Here is an 18,547-nt window from a genome sequence, read left to right on the forward strand (position 1 = left end):
TCGTGGTGAAGGGAAAGAAAGGACAGTGTGTGCTGCTTGTTACAGGTCGTGGTGAAGGGAAAGGACAGTGTGTGATCCTTGTTACAGGTCGTGGTGAAGGGAAAGAAAGGACAGTGTGTGATCCTTGTTACAGGTCGTGGTGAAGGGGAAGAAAGGACAGTGTGTGCTGCTTGTTACAGGTCGTGGTGAAGGGAAAGGACAGTGTGTGATCCTTGTTACAGGTCGTGGTGAAGGGGAAGAAAGGACAGTGTGTGCTGCTTGTTACAGGTCGTGGTGAAGGGAAAGGACAGTGTGTGCTGCTTGTTACAGGTCGTGGTGAAGGGAAAGGACAGTGTGTGATCCTTGTTACAGGTCGTGGTGAAGGGGAAGAAAGGATAGTATGTGTAAAAAGTGCTGTTTTCTTGTTGTGGTTCGATTCTGATAGAAGAGAGAGGGGAGTTATGCAGGGGGGATATAGGATCAACTAATGATGCACTCACTCACTCTCTCCTCACATCAATAGCAGGGCCACATGGAGTGGTTTTTACAGAGTGTTTACTTTACAATACAGCACACACACTAAGCAGTTCACCCTACTTAGCAAAAGCATCACACACTAAGGCAGCACACACTGCCTACTTCAAGTACTTCCTACAAGCAGCGCACAGTAACATATGTGCTGCTTGTTACAGGTCGTGGTGAAGGGAAAGAAAGGACAGTGTGTGTTGCTTGTTACAGGCCGTGGTGAAAGGGAAGAAAGGATAGTGTATGATCCTTGTTACAGGTCGTGGTGAAGAGAAAGGACAGTGTGTGCTGCTTGTTACAGGTCGTGGTGAAGGGGAAGAAAGGATAGTGTATGATCCTTGTTACAGGTCGTCGTGAAGAGAAAGAAAGGGCAGTGTGTGCTGCTTGTTACAGGTCGTGGTGAAGAGAAAGGACAGTGTGTGCTGCTTGTTACAGGTCGTGGTGAGGAGAAAGAAAGAACAGTGTGTGATCCTTGTTACAGGTCGTGGTGAAGAGAAAGAAAGAACAGTGTGTGATCCTTGTTACAGGTCGTGGTGAAGAAAAAGAAAGAACAGTGTGTGATCCTTGTTACAGGTCGTGGTGAAGAAAAAGAAAGAACAGTGTGTGATCCTTGTTACAGGTCGTGGTGAAGAGAAAGAAAGAACAGTGTGTGATCCTTGTTACAGGTCGTGGTGAAGAGAAAGAAAGAACAGTGTGTGATCCTTGTTACAGGTCGTGGTGAAGAGAAAGAAAGGACAGTGTGTGCTCCTTGTTACAGGTCGTGGTGAAGAGAAAGGACAGTGTGTGCTGCTTGTTACAGGTCGTGGTGAAGGGAAAGGACAGTGTGTGCTCCTTGTTACAGGTCGTGGTGAATGGGAAGAAAGTACAATGTGTGCTGCTTGTTACAGGTCGTGGTGAAGAGAAAGAAAGAACAGTGTGTGATCCTTGTTACAGGTCGTGGTGAAGAGAAAGAAAGGACTGTGCGCTGTTTGTTACAGGTCGTGGTGAAGAGAAAGAAAGGACAGTGTGCGCTGTTTGTTACAGGTCGTGGTGAAGAGAAAGAAAGGACAGTGTGCGCTGTTTGTTACAGGTCGTGGTGAAGAGAAAGAAAGGACAGTGTGTGATCCTTGTTACAGGTCGTGGTGAAGAGAAAGAAAGGACAGTGTGTGATCTTTGTTACAGGTCGTGGTGAAGCCGTTCGGGGTCACATGGGGCTCTTGTAGGGGCGTCAGTTATCACGACCGTCATGACGTCACCTCTGTCCTTGAGGCCGTCCTTCACCTTTTGACCGTCATTGACGCGGGCACCGGTCTCCTCGTGCAGTCTTACCGCGCCACCTTCCCGCCCGTGAGGACCTCTGGCCTGGGACGTCACGCCCTTGACGCTCAAAGTCAGAATGGGTTTGATGGCTTTGCTCTGTCCATACAGTCCTGTAATCCCGCAAACCCCAACAGCGTGTACTGATGATGAGGCGATGTTAGAAAACACCTTGCTGATGCTATATGGCATCTCTGTTGGGTCTGCCAACGAAGCACAAATCGTCTCTTATGACAAACGGACACAGTATTAATATCCAATCGAACCGTATTTGAACGGTGGGTTGTTTCAAGATAAATCTTTCGTGCAGTTCTGTGTGTCTGACTGATCTATGAGGCCCATTTGTTACGATATTGACTCTTTTCCTCATCTTCTGTCCACAGACACGCAGCTTGGATTCCGTATCAGGGCCATTGTGGTGAGGACACCTGACAACGGCGCCTATATGACTCAGGTACAGTGGTACAGACTCAGGTACTGCAGTAAAGACTCGGGTACAGTAGTACAAACTTAGGTACAGTAGTACACTCTCGGGTACAGTAGTACACTCTCAAGCACAGTAGTGGAGACTCAGGTACAGCAGTAAAACTCATGTACAATAGTACAGACTCGGGTAGAGTAATACAAACTTACGTACAGTAGTACACTCTCAGGTACTTTGACACATATTCACGTACACTGGCACAGACTCGGCTGCAGAGGTACAGATACGGGCACAGTGGTATAGATACAGGTACAGATACAGATACAATAGCACAGATACAGGTACAGTGGCACAGATATATGCTTTCTTGTTTCACTTTAGGTATTGGATTGTAAAGCGCTTAGAGCTTGCTTATGTTTGTATTATAGCGCAAAATAGAAATAAAATAATATTATTATTATGATGTGTCCTCCAGGCGGTGTGTGACCTCGGTGACAGCAGTCAGCCCATCGGCGGGGCGAAGGCAGTGCCTATCTCCCTGTCCCTCACCCTCACCAAGTGGGGGGTGAAGGGGGAGGGCAGGCAGCGCGCCATCTACCGGGCCGTGGCCCACACCTGTGAAGAGGTGATGGCGGAGCTGATGAGACAGGAAGCCATGCTGACCAATCAGCAGAGAGGGGGTCACGGCTGTCAGACTGAGCTTGTGGGTGGGTGGTGGTGTGGTGTGGCGTTGTGTTGTGTGGGGGTGTGGAAGTGTGTGTGGGGGGGGGGGGGAGGGGGGGGAGGTGTGATGTTGTGTGGTGTGTGGTGTGGTGTGGGGGTGTGGAGGGGTTGTGTGGTGTGGTGTGTGGTGTGGAGGTGTGGTGTGGTGTGGGGGTGTGGAGGTGTGGTGTGGGGGTGTGTGTGGGGGTGAGGTGTGGTGTTGTGTGGTGTGGGGGTGTGGTGTGTGGTGTGGTGTGTGGTGTGGTGTGGGGGTGTGGAGGTGTGGTGTGTGGGTGTGTGTGGGGGTGAGGTTTGGTGTTGTGTGGTGTGGGGTTGTGGTGTGTGGTGTGGTGTGTGGTGTGGGGGTGTGGAGGTGTGGTGTGGGGGTGTGTGGCGTTGTGTGGTGTGGGGGTGTGGAGGTGTGGTGTGGTGTGGGAGTGTGGTGTGGTGTTGTGTGGTGTGGGGGTGTGGAGGTGTGGTGTGGAGTGTGGTGTGGGGGTGTGGTGTGGTGTGTGGTGTGGGGGTGTGGAGGTGTGGTGTGTGGTGTGGGGGTGTGGAGGTGTGGTGTGGGTGTGTGTGGGGGGGATGTGGTGTGGTGTTGTGTGGTGTGGGGGTGTTGTGAATTGACAGAAGGGGTCATCACCGTGTCTCCTTTTCTGAATTTCACACAGGACAGTTCAGTTTGGGCAGGGGCGTTCGAAACACAAACATAGGTGCGCCAACTTGAACTGAACACAAACATAGATGTAGTAACTTGAACTCAGCACAGACCTAGGTATACATAAACTCGGCACCAATCTAAATACCTATGTAAGCTCTGCTCAAACCAGTATATGCCAACAATAACACAATACAAATCTGGGTATGTAACATGTCCTCAGGTCAAATATAGGTATGTCAGCATGAACTCAACACAAACCTAGGTATACCGACATAAACTGTGCACAAATCTAGATATACCAACATTAACTCTTCACAAACCTGCATATACCGACATGAACTGAGCACTAGTCTAGACATACCGTCATGAACTCAGCACTAACAAAGACACTTTCAGTACAAACCTATATATACCGACATGAACTCAACGCAAGCCAAGATTAATGAACTACAAACCTAGATACACCAACATGAACTCTCATAAAAGTAGGCCTGCTGCATACTAGCCTAGATGTATCAAAATGAATACAGCACAAACCTCGGTATATCGACATGAAGTCGGCACAAACCTCGGTATACCGACATGAAGTCAGCACAAACCTCGGTATACCGACATGAAGTCAGCACAAACCTCGGTATACCGACATGAAGTCGGCACAAACCTCGGTATACCGACATGAAGTCGGCACAAACCCCGGTATACCGACATGAAGTCGGCATAAACCCCGGTATACCGACATGAAGTCAGCACAAACCTCGGTATACCGACATGAAGTCGGCACAAACCCCGGTATACCGACATGAAGTCGGCACAAACCTCGGTATACCGACATGAAGTCGGCACAAACCTCGGTATACCGACATGAAGGCGGCACAAACCTCGGTATACCGACATGAAGTCAGCACAAACCTCGGTATACTGACATGAAGTCGGCAAAAGCCTCGGTATACCGACATGAAATCGGCACAAACCTCGGTATACCGACATGAAGTCGGCACAAACCTCGGTATACCGACATGAAGGCGGCACAAACCTCGGTATACCGACATGAAGTCAGCACAAACCTCGGTATACTGACATGAAGTCGGCAAAAACCTCGGTATACCGACATGAAATCGGTACAAACCTCGGTATACCAACATGAAGTCAGCACAAACCCCGGTATACCGACATGAAGTCAGCACAAACCTCGGTATACCGACATGAAGTCGGCACAAACCCCGGTATACCGACATGAAGTCAGCACAAACCTCGGTATACCGACATGAAGTCGGCACAAACCTCGGTATACCGACAAGAAGTCAGCGGAAGAAACGTGTGTCCACAGGCATTGACCTGATCCTGAGCCAGGAGAAGGGCAGCATCGTGCCCGTGGTGATAGAGGTCAACACCCACGACTGTCTCTTTCACGTGACCATGATGGAGATGATGCAGCCTCGGCTGAGAGGTCTGGCCGTCAACCCCCTCATCCGCACCATGCTGCACAGGTCACAGCGCCACGTGCTGGAGGGGAGGACTGTGGTGGTGATAGGGGGAGGGGGCTACAGCAAGCGGCACCTGTGGACGGAGGGTGCAGAGCTGGGGGTGAAGGTGAGTGAGGGACAGTCGGTGTGAATCCTGGCTGGGTATGAACGTGGTCTGAAGGTTGAGATCGTGCACTTACTTTTACTTTTACAATCATATTTTAACTTGTTAGTGAGATAAAATAACTATTCACCACCCCTTGGCATGAGAAGTGGGCTTGCATCACTAACCAGGACGTGGGTTCGAACCCCAATCAGAGACATCATTGTGAGAATGCGTGGTCCGTGGCTGCCTCCTGCCCACAGCTCAGTGTGCGACAGGCTCACATGGGGAGACTGGAACCACACAATGATGACAGTGATGTGAATGTGCACTCTGCCTGAACTCTGGACAGGGCTCCAGGTCCTTTAATTAGTAACACATTTACATGAAAACACAATCATGAAGGTATGCACACGTGTGGGTCAGTGCACTGTTGCAAAAACACAGCTGTCCATGAGGCACCCTCACCCCCTCACATGCAATATGTGTGTGTGTGTGTGTGTGTGTGTGTGTGTGTGTGTGTGTGTGTGTGTGTGTGTGTGTGTGTTGTGTGTGTGTGTGTGTTGTGTGTGTGTGTGTGTTGTGTGTGTGTGTGTGTGTGTGTGTGTTGTGTGTGTTGTGTGTGTGTGTGTGTGTGTGTGTGTGTGTGTGTGTGTGTGTGTGTTGTGTGTGTGTGTGTTGTGTGTGTGTGTGTGTGTGTGTGTGTGTGTGTGTGTGTGTGTGAGAACACTGAACACTGAAATGTTTAATGTCATTAGCTGTAAAGCTTTGATGACATAGTAGGTACTAATCAGAACAAAATGATGCAAAACAGATAAAATGGAAAAGAAATGGGGGGAAAAAACCCAAAAAACAGAACTGAAACAACATAAACTAATAAGATTTTTTGCGACACTTTGGCACTTTGTCATTAGCTTAAAGTACATGTGACAGGGTGATAATGTATCTTTCTTTCAGTTGCTCATCTCCAAGGTTTGGACAGTACACAGAAAACAAAATACATATAAATCATATAAATATTTACGCATGTAACATTGACACATTTATCAATACAAACACATACTAAAGAACGTATATATCATGAAATAATTATTTATGCCTCAACATCTAAACCCATCATATCAATACGAACACATCATATAATTACAATGTCGAGACTGACTATCAAAATGTAGCCCTTCCTTTTTATCTAGGCTTTTTTCCTCATAAAACCCATGCTAATTTTTAATTGATTAATGAGTATTTGGACCGATGGTGGATGTTTCCCGTGTATTTATTGCCTCAGATACATATTTTGCAAGTGACAGTATCATATCTTCATTTTCTGTCATCAGTATGCCGAACAAATCTTTTCTCTGCGCTGCAGCTGTATTGTAAAGGGTACAGTTTTTTTTCGTGTGTGTGTGTGTGTGTGTGTGTGTGTGTGTGTGTGTGTGTGTGTGTGTGTGTGTGTGTGTGTGTGAGAGAGAGAGAGAGAGAGAGAGAGAGAGAGAGAGAGAGAGAGAGAGACTTAGACCGTGGCAGATGAACAATAATTATCATGAAAACCGGGTTTAAATCGTGAACATTGTCATAAATTCAGTAAAGAGTGGGAGGGCCATGAATCCAGAGACTGGTTAATCTTTATTGTCTTCAGAGCTGAACGGCTGCTTGTTCTTCCTCCGTCCACATGGACGTCACACACACACACACACACACACACACACACACACACACACACACACACACACACACACACACACGCACACACACACACACACACACACACACACACACACTGCACAAGAATCCAGATATACACAAAGAATCCACATCAAGTTTCCACTAGCAATCTGTACTGCATTCCGCGGGGTGGTGTTCTTGACTCTGCAGAAAGGGGTGGAGGGGGGCCGGGGGGGTGGGGGGGGGCGCTCACTGTCTGGCTGTGTGACAAATTGACCGTTGTTGCCAACGGGGGTCCATAGGTGGTGTCCTGCCTATCATGGATCAAAAGATCAGGCACAAGTGAACACCACAGAAGTGACTCAGTGGCAGTGCAGAGTCTCCTCTGTTGAGTGGCTTCCTGGGGCCATATTCAAAAGACCATCGTCCCTGTGGGTAAAAGTGTACTTTGGGTAATCTGCCTGAGGCAAGGCAAACAACCCGAGTGTAAGGAATATTCAGTATCAGGAAGTCATGAGCCTACCCGCAGGTCTACCAAATCGCCCTCACTAGTCGCTAATGGTGACTGCCCATGAAGCAGAGGTAAACATGGTGGATCCTTTTGTATTGTTGTTTTTGTTGAGGGAAAACAGGCGTGCTTTGTGGATAGCCCGTGTTTTGCTAACTCTCTCGATAGTGCTCTGAACTGGGGTGTGGTCAGAAGTGAAAGAGCATGCACAGAAGGGAATCACCGGGATTTTTAATCACAGACGATGGGTTAGCTGCCTGAGTGCACAGCGCGTGTCCTGAATACAAAGATAGCCTAACCCTCACGTCAACCTGTACCCGCTGGTCCGTACCATGTAAAAGGTAACTTGCCTTTGAGGCAAAATGAATTTTGTTTTGAATATGGCCCCTGGCGGCCTATCACGGATGTTCCCTGTGGACTGCCAATGCCGAAACTGTGGCAGACGAGCCCGGATGTTGCTGTGTATGAAGAATGAATGACATGAGAGTGACGCAAATGAAACGGTGCAGATGAGAGGGCAGCACAACAAAAAATCCTAACAGCACAAATAGTTACCTAAATTAGATTACGCAAAATAATGAAAGAAACCTCTATCGAAATATTCCACAAAGTCAACACGACTCAGAGCGGCATGTAGCAAGCAATGTAACACCAACACATCCAAAGAAAACTGCATGGGAGATAAATAAATTGCTAGCTCTAAAAGAAACAGCCAGTTACTTCCCTTACACCATAACGAAATTGACATGCAGCGAATGTGACACATGCAGCAAGCAATGTAACACCAACACATCCAAAGAAAACTGCATGGGAGATAAATAAATTGCTAGCTCTAAAAGAAACAGCCAGTTACTTCCCTTACACCATAACGAAATTGACATCCACCTTCACCAAGCGTATTCATTGTCATTGCCGCAGCCGTAGAAGTTGTTGACGTCTGTCTGTCTCGGGAGACAATGGAACTCTACGCCTGGTTCAGTCAAGTTGAGTTGCAGCACCTGCTGTGGCTGTACATTCCGATTCTGGATCGGCAGGCCCTCTTGCAGTTGTTGCAGGTGAAAGTCGCGCATGGCTTTTAAATCTCGTCTCAAAACTCACCTTTTCCCTCAGCAATAAGTTCAGTTGTGGCAGGCCCACAACTACATGCATGTATATGAATGTGTATTGTGTGTGCGTGTGTTTTTGTAAGTATGTGCCTGCCTATGTGTGTGTATGTGTTAGGGTAGCTGTTAGATACACATGTATGTTAAAATGTATGTATGCAGTGTGTGTGTGTGTGTGTGTGCGTGCGTGCGTGCGTGCGTGTGTGTGTGTGTGTGTGTGTTTGTGTGTGTGTGTGTGTGTGTGTGTGTGTGTGTGTGGTCACATTTTGGTGTGTGTATGTAACATACATATAATGTTTTATGTTATCAAAAGCGTTTTTGTAAAGCACCTAGAGCAGATTTCTGGATAGTGTGCTATATAAGTATCCATTATTATTATTATTATTATGGCTCAAAGGGTACGGATTCTGCCCTCTGCCGTTAGTGCTCTCTTCCCTCTTCCCAGTGCCGTTCTCTCTTCTCCTCACTCCTCTGGACGTATGCCTTCACGGTCCTTATCCAGCTGTTGCGGTCTTCAGCCACCACCTTCCAACCTGATGGGTCCATGTCGCCTGCCCTCATGTCTCGTTTTCAGACGTCCCTGTAGCGTAGGGCAGATTTACCTGCAGGTCTGGGACCGGTGGCGAGCTCGCCATAAAGGATGTCCTTGGGGATTCGTCCGTCATCCATTCGTCTTACGTGGCCGTTTTCCTTATTGGCTGGGTGCTGCCCAGCTTGGAGCGGGCGGTAGCTGACCAGTGGGACTACGATGGTCCCTCCCATTGTCGGAGGCAGCCCGAAGCGCCTGGACTTAACGCCAATCGGTCCTAGCTTATAACTCGTAACTGCTGCCTCCCGTGTTGTTCCTGTCGCTGAGGACAGCGGCATTGAAGTGACCTCTCCAGGGCGTGAACCTGGGCGAAGTTTATGAAGATCCTGGGTTGCCCAGTTGCCAGAATCCCCCTCTTGGCCTCATCGATGTAGTCCGAAGGAACGCAGAGCAATACGTTTGGCACCAGCTTGGCTGCAGGAGCTGCCAGAAGAAAGTCAATGTGATGTCCAACCGCTTTAGGGCCTCCAATTCCGGATTTTTTCCTCAGGGTCCACTCCCGAAGTTCTTCCCGTGACCGGATATGCATCAAGGCGACTGAGGTTTAGAGTCAGGGTTTTCCATCCCCTTGATGGACTGCTCTCCCAGGATGACGAGCTCCATCGGCCCGTAGCATCTGGTTTTGAGGCGCCAGAGACACGCCTTTCGCCCCTTCTCCTGTCAGTAAAAGCAGTTCCGCCGGGCTTAGAGGCTAAGCCACATTGGCAGGCCAGGAGTTGGGCTTGTTTGTCAGAGGCTATTTGAGACGCACGCCGTATGGGAGCACTTTATAGGTGGTGGGAACTTATCCCCGCTACCGCCCCCGGCTATGACAATCCTCAAATTGGAACCAGCTGTGGAAGTAATCACTCCATTTAGAACGCGATCGTTTGTGTTGTTGTTGTTGCTGCAGTTGTTATTGTTGTTGTTTTTGCTGTTCACCTGGTAGCTAAACAGCCACAGCTGACAGGTCCCTGGCACCACGTGCTGTAAAAGACAGAAAGTGACCATTGACGTCAGTCCCATGATGACGTCATCATGTTGCCGTCAACAGGTGGTGCTGGTGGACTCTGACCCCCGTCACCCCGCCAGCCGCTGGGTGCACACCTTTCTGCACGTGGACATGTCGGACCACAGGCAGGACACGCGCCATGCCCTCACCATCACGCGCCTGCTGCGGGACACTGTGGCGGCACGTGACATCGCTGGCTGCCTGGCCTGGTGGGAGGACTGTGTGCCACTGGCGGCTCGTGTGGGGCAGGCTTTAGGTCTGAAGCACGCCGTGTCTGTGGAGGCTGTCCTGAACGCCAAGTCCAAGGAAAGGACTCACTCTGTGCTGGGCCAGCAGAGGGAGGTGCCACCCCATCAGCTGCCCACCGCTGCCTACGCCAGTCCTGTGCTGAGGGTGGCCACGCCTGAACAGCTGCATGATGCTGTGACAAAGGTAGCAACAGGTGTGCTTGTTGTGTGTGTGGTGATGTATGACAAAGGTAGCACCAGGTGTGCATACTATGTGTGGTGATGTGTGACAAAGGCAGCACCAGGTGTGTATGTTTTAAGTGTGGTGATGTATGACAAAGGTAGCACCAGGTGTGCATACTATGTGTGGTGATGTATGACAAAGGTAGCACCAGGTGTGCATACTATGTGGTGATGTATGACAAAGGTAGCACCAGGTGTGCATACTATGTGTGGTGATGTATGACAAAGGTAGCACCAGGTGTGCATACTATGTGTGGTGATGTATGACAAAGGTAGCACCAGGTGTGCATACTATGTGGTGATGTATGACAAAGGTAGCACCAGGTGTGCATAATATGTGTGGTGATGTGTGACAAAGGTAGCACCAGGTGTGCATACTATGTGTGGTGATGTATGACAAAGGTAGCACCAGGTGTGCATACTATGTGGTGATGTATGACAAAGGTAGCACCAGGTGTGCATACTATGTGTGGTGATGTATGACAAAGGTAGCACCAGGTGTGTATACTATGTGTAGTGATGTGTGACAAGGGTAGCACCATGTGTGCATACTATGTGTAGTGATGTGTGACAAAGGTAGCACCAGGTGTGCATACTATGTGGTGATGTATGACAAAGGTAGCACCAGGTGTGCATACTATGTGTGGTGATGTGTGACAAAGGTAGCCCAAGTTGTGCATTTTTAAGTGTGGTGATGTGTGACAAAGGTAGCACCAGGTGTGCATGTTTTAAGTGTGGTGATCGTGTGGTGACTGCCGTTAGGATATCCGCATTATTCAACCGACAGACCCACTCTCATGGATATTTTTGTATCACGGGCAATTTTAGGACAGCATTAGCATCGGATAGCCATGCACGCGCACAAACACACGAGCGCGCGGAAAAGAACACACTCGAGCGAAAGATAGAGAGGGAGAGATTTAAGAGGGTAAAGCAGTAAGCACAATATGCTTGTTCGTATCTGACCCTCTGGACAAATAAATTTGAAGATGAAAAGAAAAAGCAGCAAAAACAACAACAACAAAAAACAAACAAACAACAAACAAACAAAATCCAGAGAGCCAGAATATTGAGATCATCAACACCATCGATAAAAGTTCCAATATTTATGTACAACAGAATAAAGCTGAGAAGAAGCAAGAATAGAGACAAGAGGTGTGCTGGAGGGGGTAAACACGATGAGGTACGGGGAGGAGTGAAGAAGGTGGGGGAATGAAGGAGACAGGCAGACTGATCGACGCATGACATTGAGAGAGAGAGAGAGAGACTGACACACACAGAGACTGACAGTACAGAGAGACTGACACACACACACACATAGACTGACAGTAGAGAGAGACTCACACACACACACACACACACACACAGACTGACAGTAGAGAGAGACTCACACACACAGAGACTGACAGTAGAGAGAGACTGTCAGAAGAGACACAGACAGAGACTGACAGAAGAGACACAGAGAGAGACTGACAGAAGAGACAGAGAGACTGTCAGAAGAGACAGACATAGAGAGAGACTGTCAGAAGAGACAGACATAGAGAGAGACTGACAGAAGAGACAGAGACTGACAGAAGAGACAGAAACAGAGAGAGACTGACAGAAGAGACACAGAGAGAGACTGACAGAAGAGACAGAAACAGAGAGAGACTGACAGAAGAGACACAGAGAGAGACTGACAGAAGAGACACAGAGAGACAGAGACTGACAGAAGAGACAGAAACAGAGAGAGACTGACAGAAGAGACAGAAACAGAGAGAGACTGGCAGAAGCGACAGAGACAGAGACAGGCAGACTGATCGACGCATGGCATTGAGAGAGAGACTGACACACACAGAGACTAACAGTACAGAGAGACTGTCAGAAGAGACAGAAACAGAGAGAGACTGACAGAAGAGACATAGAGAGAGACTGACAGAAGCGACAGAGAGAGAGAGACTGACAGAAGAGATAGAGACAGAGACTGACAGAAGAGACAGACACAGAGAGAGACTGACAGAAGAGACACAGAGAGAGACTGACAGAAGAGACAGAGAGAGAGAGACTGTCAGAAGAGACAGAGAGAGAGACTGAATGAAGAGACATAGAGAGAGACTGACGGAAGAGACAGAGAGACTGACAGAAGCGACAAAGAGAGAGACTGACAGAAGAGACAGACATAGAGATAGACTGACGGAAGAGACAGACAAAGGGGGGGGTGGGGGGGGGGAGCACGTGATGCTAACCATCAAAGTCCATCTGAGAGACGGATAGAAGCCGCTACTTACACAGCTCTTTGAAGTCATTTTTTTCTCAATGCATAAAATGCCACTGACTGATGATTTTTTAGTCTAAATCACGGTTTTATTCACAGGTGTTTTTCCTCGGATTGACTTCAAAGCCTAAAGAAACTTAGTCTTTGTTGTTGGTCTTAGGTTTCTCTGCCGGCTGTGATGAAACTGGAATTCGGTTCTGGAGCAGTGGGCGTGAAGCACGTGCACAGCATGAAGGAAGCGTGTCAGCACATGGAGTTGGTGGACAGGAACCTGCGCAGTGACGCGGACTTCCCTGGAGTGGGCCTGGGGCACGGGCAGTCGATGGTCATGATGCCTCGCCTCGTGGGCACTGAGCACGACGTGGACGTGGTGCTGTTCCAGGGCCAGCTTGTGGCGGCCTTCATCTCAGACAACAGTCCCACCCACATGTCGCTCTCCATGGAGACTGTTGCCGTCATGCCTTCCCTGCTGCCCACAGGTACACCGTCACAAGTATTGTTGATATCATGTTTTCCCTGTTGCCCACAGGTACACCGTCACAGGTATTGTTGACGTCATGCCTTCCCTGCTGCCCACAGATACACCGTCACAAGTATTGTTGATATCATGTCTTCCCTACTGCCCACAGGTACAGCGTCACAGGTATTGTTGATATCATGCCTTCCCTGCTGCCCACAGGCACACCGTCACAGGCATTGCTGACGTCATATCTTCCCTACTGCCCACAGGTACACCGTCACAGGCATTGTTGACGTCATGTCTTCCCTACTGCCCACAGGTACACCGTCACAGGCATTGTTGACGTCATGTCTTCCCTACTGCCCACAGGTACACCGTCACAGGCATTGTTGACGTCATGTCTTCCCTACTGCCCACAGGTACACCGTCACAGGAATTGTTGACGTCATGCCTTCCCTGCTGCCCACAGGTACAGCGTCACAGGTATTGTTGCCGTCATGCCTTCCCTGCTGCCCACAGGAACACCGTCACAGGCATTGTTGACGTCATGTCTTCCCTACTGCCCACAGGTACACCGTCACAGGAATTGTTGACGTCATGCCTTCCCTACTGCCAACAGGTACACCGTCACAGGTATTGTTGACGTCATGTCTTCCATGCTGTCCACATGTACACCGTCACAGGCATTGTTGACGTCATGTCTTCCCTACTGCCAACAGGTACACCGTCACAGGTATTGTTGACGTCATGTCTTCCCTACTGTCCACATGTACACCGTCACAGGCATTGTTGACGTCATATCTTCCCTACTGCCCACAGGTACACCGTCACAGGCATTGTTGACGTCATATCTTCCCTACTGCCCACAGGTACACCGTCACAGGCATTGTTGACGTCATGTCTTCCCTACTGCCCACAGGTACACCGTCACAGGCATTGTTGACGTCATGTCTTCCCCACTGCCCACAGGTACACCGTCACAGGCATTGTTGACGTCATGCCTTCCCTACTGTCCACATGTACACCGTCACAGGCATTGTTGACGTCATATCTTCCCTACTGCCCACAGGTACACCGTCACAGGCATTGTTGACGTCATATCTTCCCTACTGCCCACAGGTACACCGTCACAGGCATTGTTGACGTCATGTCTTCCCCACTGCCCACAGGTACACCGTCACAGGCATTGTTGACGTCATGTCTTACCTACTGCCCACAGATACACCGTCACAGGCATTGTTGACGTCATGTCTTGCCTACTGCCCACAGGTACACCGTCACAGGCATTGTTGACGTCATGTCTTCCCTACTGCCCACAGGTACACCGTCACAGGCATTGTTGACGTCATGTCTTCCCTACTGCCCACAGGTACACCGTCACAGGCATTGTTGACGTCATGTCTTGCCTACTGCCCACAGGTACACCGTCACAGGCATTGTTGACGTCAGCTGCTGTTCTTTGTAATGCATCTGGCCACACACGGTGCGTGTTGTTGTTTCCTCTGCTATGGGGGCAGATGCTGACTGGAGGGAGGATGAGGAATTTTGTTTAATGTCCCGTCACACATATTGGTGACAGGGGACATTTTGTTAAAGTATTAATGTATGCATTTCAGTATGATCGTTCAGAAGGGGTGGCGGTGTGAATGAATGTAGAGTTGGAGGGGACCGGGCATGCTGACTGGAGCATCGCATTACAGAACTGGTTTTGAAGATGCTAGAATTATGTATGGGTCTGTCAGCTCGCTCTCCCACCTCCTTGAAACTGAAACTGAATTGTTAGGATGTGGTACCCGCCTTCTTGATGATCCTTTCCCAGTTTAAGGTACAGGCTTTAACAAGCAATGTATCCCATACTCTGGCAAAATTCTATCGTAAAAATGTTTCGATACAGACTGAATAGTTCGCCGTTGTATTCTTCCGCGATTTTGATGTCCAAGTTGCGAACATTGTTTGGGTCAGGGCAGTGTCTTTCTTGCAATTTGCTATTGATTCATTCAGATCATCTGTTGTAATGTCATCTTTGTTTCAGTTTATTGACATGAAAATATGTGTCTTCTTTTCATCGAAGTTTTATTTTTCCTGATCCTTCTTTTGTATGTAGCGTTTGAACAGAGCAGATCTTTTTTTTATTCTGCTGTCCAATCATCTACTCCGTTTCAAGGGCATTACTCCCACGCCGCTCATTTTGAGTACCCAATACACAGCCACACCCGGGTTCATCTGTTGCAGTCATAGTGTCGGCAGTCCACAGGGAACCATCGATGATAGATCGTCAGGAGGCTACACACCAGAGGAGATCCTGCACTGCTGCGGAGTCCTTTCAGTGATGTTCAGTAGTGCCTGTTCTGGTTTAACGTACTTAGGACACCACATACTAAGCCCCCTAATGACGGCAATAATTGCTTAGTCGCAGAGCCAAACTGAGTGAACGTCTCCCCCAGAGTGGAGACCGCCACCACGTCCTTCCAATGACAGTCCCCCATGAATCTGCCGACAAGACTGATCTCAAGTACGGAAGTGGAGGGATATCGAAATTGAGGTCACCACGAGAACAGGGCATGAAAGGGCACGCAATTTAGAGCTTTTTTTTTAATATCGATGATGGAAAAGGAGGATGATAATGATGATGTTGATGAGGATACTGCTATGGAGGTCCATTTTGGTTTCGAACTTCGTGACAAGGCTGTTAGCTACGCTTCCTGTCATGATGATATCCTGGCGTCAACCAGGCCCGCGAGATACAGACACTTGCAGTGATGGTCAGGAAATTAGAGCAACACACCCAAAGACGCATCCGTGAAGTGGACGGCACTCAGCTGTGTGGTCTCAGTCTTTCCATTGAAGCCCATATCACACTCATCTCCAGGTAAGAGCCGGTCGCGGGCCAAAATCCCACCTCCGCTAGGAAACGAACCCGCGTCCTCCCAGCCGTCAGTCCGCGACGCTAACCACTTCGCCACGGCGATATGAATCATTTGAACAGGGCAGATCCTTTTTTTTCTTCTTCATTATTTTTATTTTATTTTTTATTTTCATTTTTTTTTTTTATGTTTCAAGCTTTTTGTTCTAGCAGTCTAACATATCTGGGTTTGTTGTTGTGTTCGTTTTCCTTCCACGCGATGATAGGACTGCCAGAACTCTGTCAAAGTTGTGTCATAGCTGAAAAGCACGCATGAAACAAGTGTATTCAATGTGTGTGTGTGTGTGTGTGTGTGTGTGTGTGTGTGTGTGTGTGTGTGTGTGTGTGTGTGTGTGTTCCACAGAACAACAGCAGCAGCTGATCAGGGCAGCAGCCTCTTGCTGTCGAGGCCTGGGCTTACACACCGGTGTCTACAACGTGGAGATGATGATGACGTCATGTGGTGCACGCCTTCTTGAAGTTAACGCACGCATAGGAGGTTATTACCTGCGCCAGTGGATACGTCTGATTTATAACGTGGACATCTTCCACCTGGCTCTGATGTGTGCCTGTGGCATTCGGCCTGTGCTGTCAGGAAGCAGCAGCCTTGAAGAGGAACAGAAAGACAGAGGCGGGGATCTGCTCAGCAGTGTGCAGCGTGATGACAATGATTTGAGGAAGGGATGCATCATGGGTATCATGCTGTGCCCTTCCCGCCACGCTCAAGCCCTGGCCACAACGGCATCACCCGAACATCTTCAAGCTCTGCACCAGAAAGGTGACATCATCTTCTCTCAGTTTGAAGCTGAGGTGGTCCCCCAAAATGGCGCATTTAAGGAGCCGTACGGGAACCTGGCTGTACGAGCACCATGTCTGCAGGATGCGAAGACCAAGCTGATGAGGGTCAGCACAAGTCTGGGGCTGGAAACGGAGGAGTCTCTTCTGGAAGTGCTGTCGGATTTTGTTGACCTTTCCCAGTGATGTGCACACAGCAGGCAAATCACAGAGCAGGCTGAAATGTATTCAGAAGCGAATGTTCTTTTTTTTATTGATTGATTTTTTTTTTTTTTACCTATTCCTCTCTCACTCACAGATTGATACTTTTCAAGTGTTTTATTGATACATCTCAATCACGTAAATGATTTATGACGACTGCTTTTCAAAACAGTTTTGTTGTTGTTGTTTTATCTTCTTTTTATCATTGAGCGGCGCTCCTGATGGGAGAGAGAGAGCTCAAGAAACGTCTGCTGTACAGCAGAAAAGCGACCTCAACGATGTAATGCCCTTTGCAGCGCGCTAAAGAAGTACGATACCTCAGCTGCCAGTGTCAGAAGGGAGTGGTTAACTCACTCAGTACGGCCAGTCCTCTCTCCTCCACATAGACCCCTCGGATGTCCAGTGGGTGTCTAAACGACCCAACCTTTAGCTTCCGTCATCAGAATTGTGGTATTCTTTGTCAACATTCACCTCTTCAGTATAAGAGCCTTCCGCTTGCAATATTTTGATGATGGTAATTGGGGTGAAACGCTGTTAACGTCGTCTCTTTCGCCGTTCGTATGGAGAGAGTTAATTCAGACAGGCCCACTGGGGAGAAAGATGGCATTGCTACTTCTGCTAGCCATATATGAAAACCCGCACACGCTTCAGTACATGTGTGTGTGTGTGTTCGTGCGTGTGCGCGCGTGCATGTCTGTATGTACGTATATATGTTGGGAGGCGTGGGGGGGATCTAGCAGCCTGACTGGTTGTTGTGAAGAAGGTAAATTGCCTTGGGCAACATACTTCTAGAGCTGTTTACAGAAAAGTTACCAGGAGACGTTTCAGAAAATCAGGTGTATTCCACCTGGACCATTTGAGGAATCAGCATGCTTCTGAAGAGTAGAGTCAATACGATGACTGTGAAAGTGGGTGTTGCATTATGGGTGGTTGAATAAGAGACGTAAATGTTTGGGGTTTCTTGGGGTTTTATGTTTGTCTGTTTTCCTTTATAATTATTTTCCAGTTACAATAACGCATCAGAAATAATCCCTTCTTGTTCTCATTTCATTCTGGAGAGTCATATGAGCGCCAAACAAGAGAATTGTTCGCCAGATTCTTCCGGGTCTGTTGGTTGTGTCAAAGCATGTGGTCTCTGTATATGGTTTTCCCATTCATTCTGCAATACTCTCAGTCCATTGTAGTCAGAACATGATGGTGTCTGATCTTGTTTAATGGTGATGCTGTTGTCCATCCATACAGGGTTCAGTCTGTATATCTATCTATCTATCTATCTATCTATCTATCTATCTATCTATCTATCTATCTATCTCTCTCTCTCTATATATATATGACTTTCAAACCAGGAGGCAAAACTGCACCGGCTGTTAGTGCTGCAGCCTTGGGGGCAAGTTGGCCCCAGATATATATATTCAACCGTACACAGTCTTGATCAGTATCACCAAGATGAGCAGCACAT

The 18,547-nt window shown here is 48.4% G+C and overlaps 1 protein-coding gene across 2 annotated transcripts in view; it reads left to right on the forward strand.

Annotated features, from left to right (window-relative positions):
* The window catches only part of LOC143282334 (carnosine synthase 1-like), a 22,354-nt gene extending 4,008 nt beyond the window's left edge, over positions 1-18,346 (forward strand). For both annotated transcript variants that reach the window (XM_076587940.1, XM_076587941.1), the window contains 7 exons: positions 1,666-1,873; positions 2,184-2,254; positions 2,700-2,931; positions 4,915-5,177; positions 10,049-10,438; positions 12,891-13,209; positions 16,457-18,346. In XM_076587940.1, coding sequence (XP_076444055.1) covers positions 1,666-1,873; positions 2,184-2,254; positions 2,700-2,931; positions 4,915-5,177; positions 10,049-10,438; positions 12,891-13,209; positions 16,457-17,073 — 2,100 coding nt within the window. In that variant the 3' untranslated portion in view covers positions 17,074-18,346. The remainder of the gene's footprint in view (positions 1-1,665; positions 1,874-2,183; positions 2,255-2,699; positions 2,932-4,914; positions 5,178-10,048; positions 10,439-12,890; positions 13,210-16,456) is intronic.
* Positions 18,347-18,547: the final 201 nt, after the last annotated feature.

The sequence above is a fragment of the Babylonia areolata genome, chromosome 5 (assembly GCF_041734735.1).
Source record: "Babylonia areolata isolate BAREFJ2019XMU chromosome 5, ASM4173473v1, whole genome shotgun sequence".
Classification (NCBI taxonomy): domain Eukaryota; kingdom Metazoa; phylum Mollusca; class Gastropoda; order Neogastropoda; family Buccinidae; genus Babylonia; species Babylonia areolata.